Source organism: Boleophthalmus pectinirostris, unplaced genomic scaffold (genome assembly GCF_026225935.1).
Source record: "Boleophthalmus pectinirostris isolate CB_2022bp ecotype Guang Dong unplaced genomic scaffold, ASM2622593v1 HiC_scaffold_19, whole genome shotgun sequence".
NCBI classification, from domain to species: Eukaryota; Metazoa; Chordata; class Actinopteri; order Gobiiformes; family Gobiidae; genus Boleophthalmus; species Boleophthalmus pectinirostris.
The window spans coordinates 4326849-4349004 of NW_026571140.1; the positions used below are offsets into that span (position 1 = coordinate 4326849).

Below are 22156 nucleotides of genomic sequence, written 5' to 3' on the forward strand. Positions count from 1 at the left end.
CATTTATTTTAAAAACAGACTTCTGGGGTTCACCAACAAAAGTACAAATAGACAAAAAATAAGTAACTCAAATCCAAAAACCACCAAACACCTGCACAGAAGCCTCTCCCCAATTGATGACACCTGCTTTGCTTTTAGACCCCGCCCACAGGAAGTACCTCCCCCCAGGTGAGTATCCAGGTAACTCCCAAAGCAAAGCAAGTCCCCTTTCAAAATCTAAATATTTCACATAACTAACATAACTAACGTGAATTTAAAATGAGACAAAGGCCCACTTACTTTGGAAGTTTAATTCTGAATAATAATTTTCATTAGGAATTAAGCATTTACATGGTTTTTAAAGCTGAATTAATTTTTATTCAGAATTTAATTATTTTTATCTCTCATGTAAACGTGGCAAGTGTTCCCTCATCACAAACATGCCTGCAGAGGTTTTAGATGTTATCCACGCATGTTTGCATAATCTAGCGATCTCTCCTAGCCCCTATTTGAACCCTCCTAATGGTTAACTGTGATTCTGAACAATGCTCCGCCCACAAACCTACAACACGCTCCAACACGACAATTCTCCATAAATATACAAAAACATGATACAAAACAATACACTACAACTTGACAAACCTGACACGATGTGCAGTAGATTCATTCATATTCGTTCGTCCTTGTAATATAATGTGATAGCGCTCTGAAGGAGGAGTGACTTAGCACGGAGAGCAAAGGGAGAGGGGACTCGGGATGTCAAAAACGAAACCGAATCTTATAAAACATGTTCATACGTTTCTAATGAATAACGTTAATAGTGTTTTTGGTGAAGGTAGGTTTCAGAACAGTAAAACGTAACATGGAGATTTGAATATGTTATGTAAAAACAAACAAAAGAAGAGATACAGATTGAAAACATATCCGTTGTTGGTAACACTTTATAATAACTACACCTTATTTAGCCTTAATAAAGCATGAACAAAGACTTAATTAATAATGATTCACGCTTAGTAACTACTTAATTACCACCTGAATTAGCACTTAACTTGCACTTAATTCACCTGTGCTGTAAATAGTTACTCATAAGTATTTCTTACTTAATTACTCATGAACTAACCATTTGTGTGCATTTGTAAATGTATATTTAAGTCCAAATTTGAGCATTTATTAATGATTAGTAAGCCAGGAGAGAATGATTTACCAGTGATGCATTATTGTTTCTCTGGAATTTGACCAAACTTAACAAATGCTTAATAAACATAATTAGTCTTCACTTTAGAAAAGCTCTCAGAAAGACTTAACTAACAGATAACAGCTGCCTGAATGATCATTGTATTGTATTATTAGTAAATCATTCTCTCATAGTTTACTAATCATTAATAAATGATCAAATGTGAACTTAAATATGCATTTGTAAACATGCAAATGGTTAGTTCATGAGTAATTAAGAAGTATTGAGTTACTATTTACAGCACAGGCGAATTAAGTGCAAGTTAAGTGCTAATTCAGGTAGTAATTAAGTAGTTACTAAGTGTGAATCATTATTAATTAAGTCTTTGTTCATGCTTTATTAAGGCTAAATAAGGTGTAGTTATTATAAAGTGTTACCCCGTTGTTTTGCTTTCTGCCTGCTCTCTTTTTCTTTTTCTCAGTGTGTGATTCTAATAACAGCCGGTCATCCCTTCTTCCTCTCCCTCCCCCCTCTCCGTCCCTCCAGCGCAGTGGAACAAGCATGTGCACGCATCTGATCAGTCAACACAGGGTTGCCGCGGCGATGTGGCAGGATCAACAGCCCCGCAGACACGCCCCCCTGCCCCGCCCCCCGCTGCACCAGTTAACGCGACTCCCGAACGAGCGAACGAGGGGCCGTGCGGTCGCGGGGGTGAAGGGGTTAATGCCGTGTCAGATCAGAGGAAGAGGTGCGATCGTGCGGATGCTTCTTGCGGTTGAGTTGAAGTTGATGAAGTGTGATTTCCAACTTGTAGATCTTATGCAAGTTAAAGTAGAGATACCAAAGTGAAAAAAAAAAAAAAAACTCAAGTAAAACATGTAAGTAAAAAAATGTACTTTAAGGTGCATTGTGTCACTTTTCTGGTGGTCGGTCCTTAAAATTTTCTCCATGGAGATGTTTCACAGTACGGCATTAAACCTTTCTATCTTCACGGAGACCGAACCAGACCAAGATACAGGTCAGATCTGTGGAGAGGCGACCCCGCTCACAGTCAGAATGTTGTTTTTCTAGGTATTTTTGAGCTATAAAACCACCTGTAGTGAAGCTGTTAAGGACCAAAATAGTGCCCAATAGAGGCTTTGCACCGTCACGTGATCCGTGAGCAATGGTACCTACGCCGCCATGACACCGGGCACACTATGTCATTGACTTCAGCAGCATCGGAGAAACATGGGCAGGTTTTGTTGTGTATTTGGTTGTTCTAGACGCTCTGAAAGGGATAAAATTATTCGTTTCTTCGCTGTTCCTCTGGAAATGACTCATCAGGAGCTAAAACAAGGGAATTATCAAAAAAAAGACGGGAATTATTGCTAGAGAACATAAAGCATGAAGTGATTTCCTATGGTACCATCAAGACACACTCACGTCACTTTCATCAAGGTATTTGCTATTTAAATTGTTTCATAGTTTATTTAATGAGAGAAGCACATTTACTGAACTAAAATGTAAAAAGAAAACATTTGCAGTGTGAGCTGCAGTAGAAACTGGATCTTCCAGCGCACATATAAACATGTCACTCGTCGTAGGACCCATGTTTTCTTTATTGTCTTGTTTATCCACAACTGTGTCTTCTACAATTAATCCCTTTTTGTGAGTGGATCTTTCTAACGTTCGCAAGGATCTTTTCAAGGCCGATTCTTTGGAGGTTCGGCTCACAGACTCTTCGACTCGTGCACCATGTTGATCACAGGAGCCCAGTGTGGGTTCGTTGAATCGTAAACTAGTGCAGGTTTTAATGGATAAATGAATGAAATTTTAGTTCAGTAAATGTGCTTCTTTCATTAAATAAACTATGAAACATTTTAAATAGCAAATACTTTGATAAAACTTCGGGTGTCTTGATGGCACCATTGGAAATCTCTTTGTGGTTTATGTTCTCTAGCCATAATCCGCGTCTTTTTTCGATAATTCCCTTGTTTGATCCTGATGAGTAATTTCCAGAAGAATAGTGAAGAAACGATTCATTTTATCCCGTTCAGAGCATCTAGAACAACCAAATACACAACAAAACCTGCCCATGTTTCTCCAACGCTGCTGAAGTCAATGACATAGTGTTGCCCGGTGTCATGGCGGCGCAGGTACCATTGCTATAGGGGTCACGTGACGGTGCAAAGCCTCTATTGTTCACTTTATGGTACAAGCATGAAACTTTGCCAGATTATTAACATCCCTAGGACCAACATTTCTAGATATGGAACCAAGCCCAAGTCGACCCCAGAGCCAAGTACTGCGCATGTCACAAAATGGCTGACATGGAAACGAAACTCGGAGCTAAATTACTGCTTAAACTGGCTTTTTTGGAAACTAATGTTACATTATCATATAGGTTATAAAGAAGAATATGTATCAAGATAGTAGCTACTTTCAATGCTGTTTTGAAAGTGAAAGTAAACATTAAATAACAAAAAAAAAAGAAAGAAAGAAAAAAAAAGCTACTAAATTCATGGTGTTTTTTTAAAGGTGCATCATGTAACTTTTCTGGTCTCCATGGAGATGTTATTGCTTTGTCTGGAATGTTTAACAGTATGGCTTTAAACTTTCTATCTTCATGGAGACTAAACAAGGCCAAATTACAGGTCAGATCTGTGGAGAGGCGACCCCTGCTCACAGTCAGAATGTCAGTTTTTCTAGGTATTTTTGAGCTGTAAAACCACCTGTAGTTAAATAAATGTAAGGCAGAGCAGTTTAATGTCACACTATGGAACATTCCAGGCAGAGCAATGATGTATCCATAGAAACAAACAGTTGATGGACCCCCAATTAAAAAGTTACATAGTGCACCTTTAAGTAAAGCTTCAAAAGTATTGATTTTTGCATTAAATTTTGTTCACCAGAAACAACTAAATTATATATATGTTTTTCTTGCTGTTTTATTTGTATAGTTTTGTTTGCTCAAACTATGACCATGATAAAAAATTATAAAAAGTACATGTTATTTTTCAGTCCAGATCAAAAATGTAGTGGAGTAGAAAGTACAGATACCTGACTTCAAATGCAGTGGAGTAAAAGTAAACATATCCATTAAGTGCACGAAGTAAACTATAGATACCTAAACTTTTGACTTAAATACAATACTTTACTACTTTTAGAACAGAAAATGACTGAAAACTGGGTAAGGTACAAACCAAAGTGGTCACTTTGCCCTGAAGAAGACAATCTTGCTGGTCGAAACACATTGGCGTCACTTCATGCAATAAAGGACTTTTAATATATTCATTGGGAGTGTCTCAGGTTTGTACTTTACCCATTCTTACATTTTCCAGTAAGGGTCATTTTCTGTTCTAAGACCACTGTTTAAACCCTCGTAGAGCACCTGTACTGCTACGTTTTACTTTTTTAAGACCCAGTGAAGCGCTCTACCTTTTTTTTTCTTCATCTGACTTAGCTACTTTTACTTTGTTACGTTCCAACACTGGTTAAAACTGTCTTAAAATGTCAGTCAACACTGACAGTGGCAAACATTTTATTTTAATAAAGGGTCCATATTACACTATTTTCTGTCTCTGTTATAATGTTGTTCCCTCATCACAAAGAGACCTGGAGTTGTGTTTTGTTTCATTCACACATGTTTAAAACACATGCTGTATATTTAAACTGAGTTCTTTTCTCTCAAATGGAAAACACTCTGTTCCATCTCGTGATGTCAGGAAGTGCTTCACTGTGTTTTTAAACTCCACACACCTTCACTAGAATCATTTGGATAATTTAAGCCCTGGAATTGCCAATCTCTACTGATCTAAAGGCCACACTTTTCACTTGAAAACTACCGCTTCATGACATCACAAGGTGGAACAGAGCATTCTAAGTTTTGGAGATATAAACAAATAAATAGTAAAGGGTTTGAGAGAAGTACTCAGTCTAAATCTGCAGGGCTTGTGTGTTTAATATGAATGAAACAAAACATCAGGACAAATGATGAAGGCTGAAAAGCTGAAACACACGGTTATGATTTTAACTTTATCTTCCACGCGATATTTCACTTTGTGGAAACCGTCTGAACTCCTATTAGAATTCGTTCGCTCAACAGTAGGTGGGTACTTTTTTTATTTAACCAATCACTGCTATTTGGTCATGACATGTGTAATGCGCCGCTAACGGGGCTAACTGCTATATTAAACTTATTCCAAATCCTGTAGGAAGAAGGACAATAACGTCTTTCCCCTTCATAAAATTCACCAAACATTCTCTTTGTTCCGGCTTCAAATCCTCGATCTTGGGAATCATTGTCAACACAGAATGTATGACTCTTTACTGATTGGCTGGTGCCCGAACTCGAACTTGCAGGGTTTTTGCGAATCGTGTATTGTAATGTGATTCCTGACCTAGTCGCTGGAGAGAAATGAAATTGAGCAGAGGAACTAGGTGGTGTCAGCCTTGCTAACACTGAAGAGCACCAAAAGGACAATTTTGCACAACCTCTGTACATCCAAGTAGCACTCCTGCCCCGTAAAGTTTAAACAGTGTAATATTAGTCCTTTAAGCAAAATGTATTGAAAAAGTTCTGGTTCTCGTGATCACAAAACAATAAAGAACATACATTTTTGATCAATGAAATTTAATGAAAAATTGGAAAAAGAACAACAATTTGATTTAATAAAAATCACCAAAACTTTTATCTTCCAACACAAGTGAAGAGAACAGAAGCCTCTCCACAAAGCAGATTTATGAACTACAAACTATGAACTTATAATTTACCATATACGCCAAGAGGAAACTGGGCACACGTGGCCTGAAGATCACTCTGTCAACAGCTGTGGTCACTTTGGATCAGTGTTTGGCAGGGAGCACTGTTTTTAATCTTTCCCAGTACTTAGCTTTTAATCATTCGCCACAATTGACGATAATTTGACAGTAAAAGCAATCATCTACTGTTCCCCCAATCACCCCTGCAAAAGGACTTCAGGGTTACAGCTTTCTTGTCGCTCAATAACTTTATTAATTATCTCTGTTATAATGTCGTTTCCTCATCACAAACAGACCTGGAGTTGTGTTTTGTTTCATTCACATGTTTAACACACAAACCCTGCAGATTTAGGCCCCGTCCACACTAGTTCGTATTAGAGTTGTTTTCATTGTGGGTGCAGTGTTCGTTCACACTAATCTGACTGAAAACGGCTGATCCGGCACTGTGTGGACACCTGAAAACACTGATACGCTGATGTAGTTCTATGCGCCGCAAAGTAATTCACCACCAAAACGCTAAGAGGCTAGAGTATATGTTCATTCATATAAACGGTCTGTGTGTACGACCTGCAGACGTATAATCTCTGAAAAGTTTCACATGAACCATCTCCAACGCGATAGAAGCACAGAACAAACAGAACTGTCACAGAGAGAACACTCATATTCCACTGAGTCGTGTCCTTTAGTCCGACAAAAGCCGAACTGCATCAGCGCACAATAACGAGCTGTTTTTTCTGAGCACGTAGGCTACGTTCAGACTGCAGGGCTTAACGCTCAATTCCGATTTTTTTGTGAAATCTGATGTTTTTGCGAGGTCGTTCACGTTTCCAATTAAATGTGACTTGTATGTGACTCCAGTGTGAACGTTAAACGGCCCAAAAGTGTCCCGCATGTGACACTGGAGACACGACGACGTCAACCGCAGCGAGCGTGATCTGTGTTTACGGAAGTTGTTCAAACATGGACGCAGCATTGAGCACCTGGAGATTTTAAAGTTCCTCTCGTACCGGAGCCAGAACATGAACAACTTACTTGTTTTAAGGAGGAGATTGAGAAGGAGAAGGACGAGGTTTTTGGTCGTGGTGTTTTGTGGTTCAGTCCTGTTGAAAGGAACGTGTGGATGTGGAGACGGAGCCAAGAGTGGTGAGTGGTGATGTGCTTCACTTCAGTGACACGGAGTTCATTAACAATTTTCGCCTACTTTAGCGCAGAATCGTGATGTTTGTGTCTTGTTGATAACGTGTAGGTCGGACGAATGCGCTTTGGCCGTTCACACTGAAGTCGCATGTCAAAAGATCAGATATGGATCTGTTTCAGGAGCACATATCGTGCACATATAAGTGTCCTGGGTCGCATTTGAAAAAATCGGATCTGTGTCGTTCAGACTGTCATTAAAAGATCAGATACAGGTCATATAGAAGCCAAAAATCTGATTTGGGTCACTTCAGGCTGCAGTTTGAACGCAGCCTTAGTTTATGTAAAACGTAAACAAATGTGCTCAAAGCTGTGTGGATAGGGAAGGTTTGCTGACACAGAAACGACATGTCTGGACACAGATTGTTTCCGATACGGTGATACGCGGATTCGTTTCAGTGTAAACGTAGTCCTAATTCTGTTCCACCTTGTGATGTCATGTGGTAATACAGAAAGTACTCCTCTGTATTTTTAAACTCCATACAACTTCACTAGAATCATTTAGATCATTTAAGACTAGCGATAGTGAGTCAACTATCATATGATATTTTGTTTTTGTGGATCTGCTGCCTAAAAACACACACAAAGCCTTATAATAAGAAGAGAGCACAGTACTAAACGTGACTCCACAGTTCTCTTATGGGTTTGTGGTAAACCAGGGCTGTGGGGGAGTTTGTAGTAAATTTAATTCAAGGAAAATAATCCAAATCTGTCCTAGGTATCAGATATCACTTCATCTGGATTTTAAACAATCGGTATCGGCATTGGCCACGGAAATACCCATATCAGTCAATCTATCTGAGATCGGGAATTGCCAGTTTCTGCTGAAGTAAAGGTAAAAGGAGATGTTACAGAGCAGTTTGAGGTTTGGAGATGCAGACAGACTGATAATAAAGGCTTATTCAAACATGTATGAATGAAACAAAAAAAACTCCAGGTCTGTTTTTGATGAGGTAACTTAAATTAACATTAGAACATGTTTCAGGTACTGTAGGACCTTTAAATGATGTCATGATCACTCAGGTCCTGGTACGGTGCGTGGGTTATAATCTGGAGAGCGATGGGTCTGCGCTGTGAGGTTCATCTCGTCCATGTCAGAACGCCACAGATGGTCTCAGTCCTTTCTTGGCCCCTTGGTGGTAGTGGCTCTCCATCTTCCCTGTGGAGAGAGAGAGAGAGAGGATGTCAGAAGGACGGAAAATCAAATACTCATTCATACTATAACTAGTATTGAAACTAGATACTCATTTGAGCAGGTATCGATATTAAAAAGTCACATTCACAGAACAGAAGTGAACCTTTCCTGAATGTCTTTAGAATGATGTTGAGTATCAGAACAAGTATAAGAGCACACAGACTAGTATGGAGAGCATACTGAGGGACCACTGAGGGACTACACACATATAAGTCCACATGGTCTACTATTTAATGTTGAAAATCAGAAAGAAAAACTTCTAACTCATAATATGGAGAGAGTTTTGTTGGAAGAATTTGGTTAGGTTCTTTAAAACACCAGGAAAGACACTACACCAAATCATCAAACGTGTCCTCATATTGTTCCATTTTGGGGAGAAATTCACAAATCATTAGAAACTGTGTTCTGTACTGACATATCATTTCGACTTGAAACATTGTACTTGGGTTTCCTGATGGGTGAAACTGTGACGTATAAAGCTAAATACCTGTTCCAGATTGTGAGTGCGGCTGCTAGGAAAAGCTATAACCAGGAAATGGCTTAATCCACAAGTACCAACACTGGATGAATGGTTTGAGATTGTTTATGATATTTTTAAGATGGAGAGAATTACTTTTAGCATAAGACTGCAACAAGACAAATTTAAAAGCAAATGGAAACGGTGGATTGGATATATAAATACTGTGAGACCAGACTTTGATTGACCCATTACTTAGTTTTTCTTGTAATTGGCTGTAATAATTATTATTCATTATTATTATTATTTTTCTCTTAATTAATCCACACCTGCAGGTTGTATTGTATTTGCCCTGTTCATACAACTTAAAAAAAAGAAAAAATAAAGAATTACAAAAAAAAAAAAAATAAAATCTGAAAGAGTTTTGCACTCTTCTGCTTTTTTCTTCTTCTAGGCATAAGTCTATACTGTCTAAGGTAGAAGCAAAAAGGCAACATGTGTGTTTTACAAGAAGTTATATCTGTAAGTATCATTTACTTGTACAGTTTGAGTAATTCCAGCATCATGTTAAATGTAAATAAACAGAATCATGTTAGAATGTGATCAGAGCCTCTGTGGTATGTCCACTGACAATGAAAGCAACCAAGTTAACGACAGCATGACATGAGCCTTGACCTTAGCTACTGATAGACCGCACAGCTGTACTGACGGACATAACCTCTCGTGAAACACATGTGTTTCCTTTTTGCTTTGACCATTGAAATTCCTGCTTTTACTATTCAGTTCAGTCACAGACATATAGACATATACGCCTATATACGTCTGTGGGTTCAGTGCTAATGTCAATGTACAACTCTTACTTTGACATATACAGAGTGTGGGGAAGGTGACTTTTAACATGTATTCTCCTTCAGATTACAGATTACATACCCCAAAATGTAGTTTGTAACGTAATCCATTAAATTACTTAAAGTGAGTAATGTAATCTGAATACTTTGGATTACTTGATATTGTATATAAAATAATATAAAACTACATGAATGTAACAACAACATCCTGAAAATTCTCGTTGGTTTTCTTCAAATTGTTTGTTGAGCCCAAGTCTCCATGAACAGACTTTTGTTTGTTGTAGAGAAGCAAAGACGAGGATCTTAACATAAGATGTTTTATCTGTTAAAAGACAATAAAAAGTCCAGTCTTTACTTAACCAAATTAAAAATATTATTGATAGAGAAATGATTTTTATAAGAGATCACTGCTGCTTTAAAGTATGTCATATTGTTTAGACCTGGTTTAGTCCTTGTTTTAGTCCTGGTTTAGTCCTGGTTTAGTTTAGTCCTTTACTGGTTTAGACCTGTCCTAGTTTAGTCCTGGTTTAGACCTGGTTTAGTCCTTGTTTTAGTCCTAGTTTAGACCTGGTTTAGTCCTTGTTTTAGTCCTAGTTTAGTCCTGGTTTAGTCCTGGTTTAGTCCTGGTTTTAGTCCTAGTTTAGTCCTGGTTTAGTCCTGGTTTAGTCCTGGTTTAGTCCTGGTTTAGACCTGGTTTAGACCTGGTTTAGACCTGGTTTAGTCCTTGTTTTAGTCCTAGTTTAGTCCTGGTTTAGTCCTGGTTTAGTCCTGGTTTAGACCTAGTTTAGTCCTGGTTTAGTCCTGGTTTAGTCCTGGTTTAGACCTAGTTTAGTCCTGGTTTAGTCCTGGTTTAGTCCTGGTTTAGACCTAGTTTAGTCCTGGTTTAGTCCTGGTTTAGACCTAGTTTAGTCCTGGTTTAGTCCTGGTTTAGACCTAGTTTAGTCCTGGTTTAGTCCTGGTTTAGACCTAGTTTAGTCCTGGTTTAGTCCTGGTTTTAGTCCTGGTTTACAGTTACTCATAATTTGTACTCTGATTACGTAAGGCCGGTACATGTAATCTGTTACTCCCCAACACTGTATATACGTTAGTCTGGATGGCTACAGTTCCTCGTGGAAGGAGAAGAAGAAAACGGGAGGCGTTCCCATTTAGAGAAGAAATGCCCATTTATATTCTGCAGACCGATGATATTGTAATCAACTGAGTATTGAGTTTTGAGTTTATTCCTTAGTCTCAAACTATAGTTTCAAATGTTAGTACGGAGACAACACTTATTAAATGACTAAAAATGGGCACTGGCACAAGGTCTCAGAATTTTCTCTACGATCCGACCATATTTAACCCAAAGTTCAGTGAGAAGACAAGAACAGTATTTCTTTTATTTCATATTTGGATGAAAAAAGGCAGAATACATTCACAGTTCCTTCCCAAATCTGCAGCTCCCTCACTCCAGGCGCTCTTTAGGCTGTTGTCTGTATAAACAGTTTATAATCCTGTTTATAATAATAAAATCTTTTATTAGTCGACTAATTATTTTATTAGGATTATAAGGATTTTATGGAGCACAGCACACAGGAGAAGGCCTGGAGTGAGTTAGATTCAGTTTGGGAGTAATCTGCCTTTTTACTTATGAAGAGGCAGTTTAGGACGATTCAATGCTCAGAGCACGTCTTTACTGCCCTATAATTATACTGTTGCAACACTAGAATTTCCCCATTGTGGGACAAATAAAGATTCTCTGCTCAAATGTTTTTTCAAATTAGTGTTTTTTAAAGTGTCACCATTTGAGCAGGTATCGATACTGAAACAGTCACATCTACAGACTAGAACTGAACAATACTTGTGTCATTTGTTCATTCGTTTTTCAAAATAAAACCAAAAATGAAAAAAATGAAAAAAGCAACTATTTTCTTCATTATTTGTCTCCAAAACCAATATGAAAAAAATGGATAACGATTCGCTTTTTCAGTTTTTGATTTTGTATTTAAATGAATAATAGAAAAAAACGGATAAACGGCTGTTTCCCGTTTCTGTGACTTAAAATGCGATGCCGGACTGAACCCGGATTAAAGGAGAGCTGAACCAGGACTGAACCAGGACTAAACCAGGACTAAACCAGGACTGAACCAGGACTGAACCAGGACTAAACCAGGACTAAACCAGGACTGAACCAAGTCTAAACCAGGAGTGAACCAGGACTAAACCATGACTAAACCGGTCTCAGTCTTGATCTTGTCCCGGTCTGGTCCCTGTCTCAGTCCTGGTCCCGGTCTCAGTCCTGGTCACAGCTCTGGTCTGGTCACGGTCTCAATCCTGGTTTGGTCCTGGTATTAGTACCGGTTTGGTCCCGGTCTCAGCCCTGATCACCCGATAGCACACCTCCGACACTCAGTCCTGGTTCAGTTTTGGTTTAGCCCTGGTTTAGTCCTGTTTTAGTCCTGTTTTAGTCCTGTTTTAGTCCTGGTTCAGTCCTGTTTTAGTCCTGGTTCAGTCCTGTTTTAGTCCTGTTTTAGTCCTGGTTCAGTCCTGTTTTAGTCCTGTTTTAGTCCTGGTTCAGTCCGTATGCAAAAGTCCTGCATCGTAGTTTAAATCACTGAAACAGGAAACGATTTTTTTTTCCATTATTCACTTAAACACAAAATTGAAAACTGAAAAAACAAATCATTATCAGTTTTTTTCATTTTGGTTTTGGAGACAAATAATGAAGAAAATAGTTGTTTTTTTTTTTTTCATTTTCTTACTTTTGGTTTTATTTTGAAAAACAAATGAACGAATGATACACTAATGATTCTGAGCCTTTCCTGAAGCTTTAGAATGATCTTGAGCTGCATCAGAACAAGTATCAGAGCACATAGACTAGTATACACACATGGACCACTGGGATTACACAGATATTAGTACATACTATTGTCTAAATAAAAAGTGTATCACAATCAGTATTCAAGTTTTGAGTCTATTCCTTATTATGTAGATTGAGTGTGAAATGTATGTCTGTAATGTTAGTAAAGTATCGTGACAACACTAAACTACATGACCAGAAGCTATGAGCCGTCCACAGTGTAAACTTAAGCCTGCTCCTGTGTCATGTGAGGGGCCGGGGCAGAGTCCACCACAGCAGCTGCTCGTGCGTTACTCCATACTGCACATGGAGGAGTGTGTGGGTGGGGATTTACAGCACTGTGGGGTCTAAAATCTGTGCACACAAAAATACAAGTCGCTCAGAACAAAGCAGCAGGACTCGTACTCGGTTGCTTAATTAAATCTAGCAGATGGATTCCGCTCTGTCGTGGCTCAATTTAAATCAAAGAAGGCACTTTACTGTCCAATACATTAACCCTAAAAACACCTAGCCTGATTCAGCAGCCGGTTTCACTTCGTAGAAACCGTCTGACCTCACAGCATTAGGATTTGTTTGCTTGACGGTAGGTGGGTACTTTTTATCATTTAACCCAGGGGTGGGCAAACTTTTTGACTCGTGGGCCACAAAGGGTTCTAAAATGTGACCGAAGGGCCGGACCAAGAGCAGATGGATGGATGGATTTTTTTGGTAATCCAACCAAAAAAACAAACTTAAGATATGTAGAAAAGATATCCCATGTTGTTGAAATATTCCATAATTGAAAATCATTACAAAGCATTACAACGAAATATGTCTTTCAAGTCCCACAGAATTTACTATTTACTGAAATTACTTTTACAACATTATTATCATAATTATTACTATTATTAATACTCAAATTCGGCAGGCCCCGAAAAGATTAAAGGGCCACATATGGCCCCCGGGCCGTAGTTTGCTATTTGGTCATGACGTATGTAATGCGCCGTTAACGGGGCTAACTGGTATATTAAGCTTTTCCCAAATCCCGTAGGAAGAAGGACAATAACGTCTTTCCCCTTGATAAAATTTACCAAACATTCTCTTTGTTCCGGCTTTAAATCCTCGATCTCGGGAATCGTTGACAACACAGAATGTCTGGCTCTTCGCTGATTGGCTGGTGCCCGAATTCGCACTTCCAGGGGTTTTTGCAAACCGTCTAGTGTATTCCGATTCCTGACCTAGTCACTGGAGAGAAATGAAATTGAGCAAAGGCACTAGGCGGCGTCACACTGAAGAGCACCAAAAGGACAATTTTGCACAATCTCTGTTCATCCAAGTAGCACTCCTGCCCCGTCAAGTTTTGCAAAGCTCCAGATATGTATGTTCAGAAAACAGCAAAATGTACTGAAAAAGTTCTGGTTCTTGTGATCACAAAACAATAAAGAACATACATTTTTGGTCAATGTAATTTAATGAAAAATTGGAAAAAGCTATTTTTTTGAACGGTCTAGTGTATTTTGATTTCTGACCTAGTCGCTGGAAAGAAATGAAATTGAGCGGAGGCACTAGGTGGCACCAGACTGGCTAAAAAACACCTACACTGAAAAAAAAATCACTTCTGCGGGTAGTAAAATCTTTTTACAGTGAAATAACATAATTCTGGGAAAACTGCAACTTATTTAACAGCAATGGACAAAATGTACTTATTGTAGTCATGTAGTTGAAGTATTTAATGAGTAATTTCTACTAGAGAATCACCGATATGTTTAAAGGTTTTAGTCGCTGCTCACAAACCCAGAAATACTAAGTAATACCAAAGTCCTTCTAGGTAAGTCCTTGAACTCGACGGTCATACTGGCGACGCCTTCGGGCATCTTTTTCAGGTTAATAAGACCAGGCCCTGCCTAAATGAGCGGCGAGACATGAGTTTATGCATTCTCCGATGACTCAGGGGCATAAAAAATACATCGTTAAAACCACAATGAAAACTCGATTGTGTAAAAGTGGCATAATAACAGTGGTAGTTTTTGTTTTGATTTATGCCACTTAGGGTTTACATGAGAATGCGCGTGGGTAAAAATTTGGAAGAATTTTACGTCACGCTCTGTGGTCCGGATCCAGTCCATTCTGGATTTAAACAGAATGTAGAATGGATTAGCTGCTCAGATAAGCACACGGACGTACCTGAGCTAAAATAGACGATATATCCATGCGAATGAACCACAACTGAAAAGGCACGTGACAGCCTCTTCCTTTGACTTCGCACAATGCACAGTACACAGCGAGCAGATGATAACATATGGCTGTCACACCTCGCGCCATCATGTGTGAAGAGAGACGGTCGTCAACACACCGAGGAGTGAAACACGAGCTGCGCTTTTGTCCCCGCGCCCACTGCAAAACGTTTTCTGTTTATGACAATGAGAACGAAGGCTTCTAGTGGCTCCCATCTTTATATGAACTATTGTGTGTTTACTCCCTTTAAATCACTCCGCTATGATGGAAACTCTTTTGACAAATCCATAAAAAAGGGCCCATAGATTCTTCTGATCTATGTTTCCTCATCACAAACAGACCTCAGAAAAATTACACAGAGCATATTACATATTACACTATGTATCTTTTTATATGAGGTTTTTTTTAATACTATTTTATACTATTTTCATATCATGTATCTTTCTATGTTTTGGTTGTTGGGATTTGTACCATGTCTTGTATTATTATATTTGAACTTAAAATTTGTTAAGCCTACATGTCCCATCATGCATCTAGGGGACTGTGGGCCAGCCCACTGTGAACATGTGACCTACACCTGTTACTTTAAATCTGCACTGTGATAACCATCTCGAGTTTGCCCTGATGAAGACCGAAGGGCCGAAACACGTTGGCGTATTTAACTTTATCTGCCATGTGGTATTAAAGGCTTTTCATTATTTTGTACTTTTTGAGTGCCTCAGTTTTTTTCCTACTTTGTTTTTTTCCTACTTTGTATGGTGTGTTTACTCCCTTTAAATCACTCCGCCATGATGGAAACTCTTTTTACAAATCCATAAAAAAGGGCCCATAGATTTTTCTGATCTATGTTTCCTCATCACAAACAGACCTCAGAAAAATTACACAGAGCATATTTTCTTCTGGAAGGTCACACATACTTCAAGAGCCCATCTCATGCAAAATAACTCTTTTCACATTGTATCTTCTGCACGTAAACAAACACATAAAGCACAATTTGGGTTTTGGAACATCCATTACACAGACCAGGAACTATGAAAGGCCGACTATTGTTCATCCCCCCGCCCGTCCTGAGAAAGCACAGGCTCCGCCCTCCAAACATGACGTAGACTCTGAGTGAGCCGCCCTTCCTCCGCCCATCTCAGGGAGGGAGGGGTAGACAGGCATGCACCCTGATAGTGGTAGGAATAAACTTTTATTCATCATGGAGATACAGCGCGTTCAGCCACATGTGTTGGACCCGGAATTGGATGAGGACTTTGAGGAGCACGAAGCTCAAGCACCGCGTCGACCATTACTGATTGGTAAAGTATTAATAAACACTAGTAGATCAACTTATTATATTGTGTTCACTGCAGTGTTGAATAATGAGCTTATGCTGTCGCTTTTGTTTAGGTGTTTATGAGGGAACTGTCAGCTGATGGGGGGTGGAGGTGGTGGAGTGGGGGCGGGTGTGAAGCGTTTTCTGCTATGAGGAGAAAAATTCAGTTTGTCGACTGGACAAAAGTTAGTTTGGTTGAAGACGTTTCGCAGCTCATCCAAGCTGCTTCTTCAGTTCTGGTCAGATGCTGGTGGACACTTCCTTATATCTGCAGGGAGGAGTTAACTAACTGAAACTAACACACACACTTGTTTACAGTTTCTGTTTGTTAGTTGGGCCTATTGACCTGTACAGGGTGTGGGGTCTAATTAGCAGAACAATTCATGGCCAAAATGGAGCTTCCACACCTCTGGACCTGACCTGACTACACCTGTTGTTCTCTTGTTTGTTTTGATTTAGGTTTGAAGATGGAGTTGTAAATAGGAGATAGATGGTGTCTGAGGCCTCCATTTCTGTTTAGAGAAGGACAAAAATGGCTTCTTTCACTCCCCTCTTAAACCAATTTTTCTCTCTGGCTAAAATCTGTACCTCGCTGTCCTCAAATGAGTGGCCCGTGGCTTTTAAGTGGAGATGTATGTTTTCTGCTACGTCAACGCGTCATAGGTGTAGCTGCTGCGTCATCGTTGTAGCAGCTTTAGTTCGTTGTCACGTGGGAGGGTGACAGAAATACCCTCAATTTGTAAAAAAAAAAAAGCTGAATCAATCTAAAAACCACTTCGGCGACATATACAAGGCCCACACATCACTCTTAGAAGGTAGAAAGCTCTGAAAAGTTGATTTGGCATGAGATGGGCCCTTTAACCCACAAACTCTGCATATTTAGGCTGAGTTCTTCTCTCAGACTGTTCCAGCTTGTGATGTCGTGTGGTAATAATAAGTTTAAAAACACAGTGGAGGTTTTTAAATTCCATACACCTTCACTAGAATCATTTGAGTAATTCCAGCCCTTGGATTGACAGACTTTCATGTTTTTCTCATTCTGACTTGGTTTTGTGTTAGTATCTGTGGTGAATACTTATTATAGTTTTCAGTTAAGTGGTTTGAGATGAAAAGTACAAACATAAAAAAAGTAGCAGTGAGTTCTGAAGTGGAATACCTCCTACAATGAGAAATGTCTGAAAAATTGCCAAAAAATATCTCTAGAGGAAAACCACTCCAGTGTTTTTGTGCAGCAGTGGTAGTTTTCAAGTTAACAGCAATATTTTACGTTTAGTTCAGTAGAGATTGGAAATTCCAGGTCTGAACTCATCCAAATGACTCTAGTGAAGGTCTGTGAAGTTTAAAAAGTAGAGCACTTCCTGTATTACCACATGACATCACAAGGTGGAACAGTGTTTTCAGTTTGAGAGAAGAACACTGCAAAAAAACGTATGATATAAACACTTAAATGTACCAGAAAATAACTTAAAAGTAGTGAAATGATCATGCTGCATGGACAGATTATTTAACTTTACAAATTTTCTTAAAATAAACTACCTCTAGACTAGACGTGAACAGTCTCAGAACTAGTACCATATTTTTCGGACTATAAGGCGCACTTAAAATATATTAATTTTCTCAAAAATTGACAGTGTGTCTTACAACAGGGTATCCCCAGGTTTGACTACCCCAAATTCAAGACTTTTGCAAGACCTTTTTAAGACCACTGAAATGAAAATTAAGACTAATATCGCACCCATTATGTGGGCAAAATCCCCAGAGCCAGTTCTAATAATAATGACCAACCAACTACCATATCTAGAATAGGCACTGTGGATTAAACCAACAGTTCCCCATGATCCATCCAACGTCTTCCTCCACTGTACTGATTGTTTACTCATTGCTGCCAGCGCCAGAAACCAAAGTATTTTTTGTGCATACTCCAAATTAGACATTTTTTCACGTTACATAATTTCACATTGTTTCCTTCCCCTCCCTCTGTTTCACATCACACTGCAGCCCGGTTGAGTAAACAAAAAAATAGGTAAATGAAATTTAAGACCTTTGTGAAAAAAAAAGACTTGGACAGCATAATTTAAGACTTTTTAAGGCCTTAATTTAGGAACAGGAAATTTAAGACCTTTTTAAGACTTTTAAGACCCCACTGCTACCCTGTATAATCTGGTGCACCTTATGTATTAATTCTGGTTGCGCTTACTGACCTCAAACTGATTTTATGTGAAACACGACAAGACAAAAATCTGTCAATGTTACAGTCCAACTCTGTGAAACTATGAAGCCGTACCGTTTGATGGATTGTCTGAGCATTACAGCTACTGAAGTCAAGAGCCTCGCGGAGTAAAGGGCGAAATATAGTTCTGCACTGACTCAATGCACACTGCCTCTGTCGCCTTGTTGCTTTCGTTGCAGAAAGAACACACATATTCCATTAAGTCGTGTCCTTCAGTCCAACAGAAGCTGAACTGCATCAGCGCACAAGGAGCTGTTTTTGTCAGAGCTTAGTTTATGCAAATGAGCCATGTGGTTTTAAGTTTTGTTTCTGTAAATTGTAAACAAATGTGCGCAAAGCTGCATTAAACACATTATTACTCAATGTGTATTTGAGTCGTCCTTGTAGGAAATAAAAAACAAACTTAAATGATCCACCCACATTCACATTCATATTACCGTATTTTCCGTACTATAGGTCGCGCTCTTAAGCCTCCAACCCTGTCAAAAAACCGACTGCTCGCCCCACGATCCAGAGCGCCCTATACACAAATCCACTCGGGTGTCCCAGTACGACTTCTGTAAACTGCAGACAGCGACCGCACAGCCAAAAACACCCACAGACACACTCATCACTCCACGCCGACGAGGAACGGAACGGAGGAACGAACTGAAAAGCGAGTGCAATGTGCCACTTCTAGACACAACTGAACAACTGAGTCACTGCGAACACGCCGACAATCCGTTGGTCCCAGACAGCCCCCTCCCTTCACGCCACAACTGAACAAAGCCCAAAGTCACCGTGAACGAACAAACAAAAAAAAACACTCACCCATCACACTGTTGTGTTTCGTTTAAAGTCCGGTGCGGTTTATTTGTGAAAAAAGTTTGAAAATAGACCATTTAATGACAGTGTGTCTTATAATCCAGAGCGACTAATAGTGCGGAAAATACGGTATACATTCACTAAGACAGGGAGGCAACGCCAGACGAATTACACCACGATCTGCAGATGGATCGTGGACGCCGTGCACTTTATGTATGAAAATGGAGAATTCAACATTATTAATATTATGCCTTATACTACAAAAAATACAGTAAGTAGATAATAAATCTGAAAACAAGATGAATAACCTGATAAAGTTTTGAAATCTTGGCCAGATCAGAAAAATTTGCAGTGAACTCAGCCTAAATACGCAGGGTGTGTGCGTTAAACATTAGTGAATGAAACAAAACACATCTCCAGGTCTGTTTTTGATGAGGAAACAACATTAGAACAGACGTCATCCAACACGCAGTACTCACCAAAACCACACAGCGATTACTTACTAATGATCCTTGTAAATAGAATAGAATCTTTTTGTACTGTCTGAACATGTTTTCGGTCCTGCAGAGAATATCCTGACAATTGTATTTGTATTTGCTCTGAGATACACTCCTGGAACAGCACCAGCAGCCAATCGGAGAGGCAAATACAGAGATCAGATAAGACTCCGCATACATGGCAACCCCTGAGAGCGCCTTACATCTCAATACTAAGGCGGTTTAGTATATCAGCTTTCAAATAACTGACAGCATAAATCTCCTTACACTTGAGGGATAAAAGACAACAGCTATAATGGTTTGCTCTGAAAAGAAAACGCTTCAGTATTTTTCCACCTGATTTTATTGAAACGTCAGTAAGCCGTCGTGTGGGACCTTCCAGAAGAAGTTTAGTTTAGTTTATTGTACTTATTTAGTGTCACGCACCATTTAATTGGTGCCCAGCCTGCATGGGTTTATAAGACACATAAAACAATAAGCAGAAGGTCACATCACATCAAATATTAAGTGTCCTTTAACAGAGGTTCCAGGCTTTCAACACAAACTGAGCCAACTTAAAAACATTACATTTAAACAAATACTCCAGTCTCTCCTCATCAGACACAGCAAACCAACAGTAAGACACATTAGACACAACTGACAGAGCAGCTCATGATACAAAGGACAGTAAAACAGAAAATGCATTTCATTTTCAATGTCCTTTAAATATATTCACTGTGCAACTTTCCCGATGGAGGATTGACTGACTGCTTGTTTCTATGGAGATATTAATTCTATGCCTTGAGTGTTCCACAGTATGGCATTAAACATATTTGTTGCAAGCCGATTTGGGGTAAGACTGGGATGTTTTTGTTGCAAAGAGGAGGTAACAACATAGAGCAGGGGTGTCAAACTCAAATTCACAGAGGCCAAAATTAAAAACTGGGACTAAGTCGCAGGTCAAACTAAATATTTATTGAAAAATTTCAAGAACATCTGCATGTTTTCTCTTCTTTTGAGATGTAATGTTAAACCTTTTCATATTAAAATAAATGTTTAAAAATAGTTTTGCTTAAACACTGAATCCAGAACAACCAGAATCTAAAAAAATAATAACATTTTTAAATAAATAATGTCTCTATAGTCTATCTATAGTCAGCGGGCAGCTCTAATACACATTTGATATGATCTCGTGGGCAGTGTTGGGGAGTAACAGATTACATGTACCGGTGTTACATAATCAGAGTACAAATTATGAGTAACTGTATTCAGTTACAGTTACTGTTTCCATGAGTGTTAATTGGATTACAGTTACTTTGTTGAAATAAATGGATTACATGGCAGTATTTTCCTGTTTTCACATTTTGGGCTAAACCAGGACTAAACCAGGACTAAACCAGGTCTAAACCAGGACTAAACCAGGACTAACACCAGGTCTAAACCAGGACTAACACCAGGTCTAAACCAGGACTAACACCAGGTCTAAACCAGGACTAACACCAGGACTAAACCTGGTCTAAACAATATGACACTAACAGTAGGTGGACATAATTTAAAGCAGCACTGACCTGATATAAAAATAATTTCTATATCAATAATATTTTTTATACGGTTAAGTAAAGACTGGACTTTTTATTGTCTTTAAACAGATTTATCTTATGTTAAGATCCTCGTCTTTGCTTCTCTACAGCAAACAACTGCCTGTTCATTGAGACTTGGGCTCAACAGCCAATTTGAAGAGAACCAACGAGAATTTCAGGATGTTGTTGCTCCATTCATGTAGTTTTAAAAAAACATGACAATATCAAGTAATCCAAAGTATTCAGATTACGTTACTCACTTTAAGTAATTCAATGGATTACGTTACAAACTACATTTTGGGGTATGTACTCTGTAATGTTTAGGGGAATACATTTTAAAAGTAACCTTCCCAACACTGGACGTGGGCCAAATATAATTATTATATCGCGTTGAACTCCAGTCAAATGAAGTTCACGAGGCGAGTGGCAAATTTGGAGCCGAGTTCCATGATATGAATTTATATATATGACAAAATAGTGAAATATAAACCCCAGGATCATGTAGAGCGGGTTAATACGAACATTTTAAGACCAAAACGACGAGGCTCACAGCAGCAGTTACAGAGAAAGGGGGCAAGAATTTCTCAACATAAAGTGCACTGGTCTATGGGTATTACACTTCTATGGGGTATTAACTGCAAACGCATAACATATTTTGACCACGTTACCTTTTCTTACTTTGAAAATGCTATATGCACCGAAAAACAACCCCTCCCTTTATTCTCTGTGCTAATGCACTCCTCCTTCAGAGCACTGTCACAAAACAAACACTAATGAAACTACTGCACATGGCATCTGTTTGTGAAGTGGTATTGTATTGTTTTGTATCCTGCTTTTGTATATTTATAGAAAACTGTCATGTGGGAGCCTGGGTAACGTAGGCTTTTGGGCTCAGCATTGTACAGGCTCGTACTGCTAACCATAAAGAGGGTTTGAACAGGGCCTGGGAGATTGTTAGATAACTGAAACATGCATGAATGATATAACATCTATTTTTGACGAGGGAACAACTTTATAGGTGCCATACATTCATTCTATATCACTGCTCTGCTGCCATCACAGTGACAACGCCATAGCAACTGGTAAACAAATGCTCATGCTGCGTTCG

At 39.0% G+C, this 22156-nt stretch overlaps 1 protein-coding gene across 1 annotated transcript in view; it reads right to left on the minus strand.

Annotated features, from left to right (window-relative positions):
• Positions 1–5751: 5751 nt before the first annotated feature.
• trip4 (thyroid hormone receptor interactor 4) overlaps positions 5752–22156 on the minus strand; it is a 275020-nt gene continuing 258615 nt past the window's right edge. Inside the window, exon 13 of the mRNA XM_020928190.2 lies at positions 5752–8249. Coding sequence (XP_020783849.1) covers positions 8185–8249 — 65 coding nt within the window. The 3' untranslated portion in view covers positions 5752–8184. The remainder of the gene's footprint in view (positions 8250–22156) is intronic.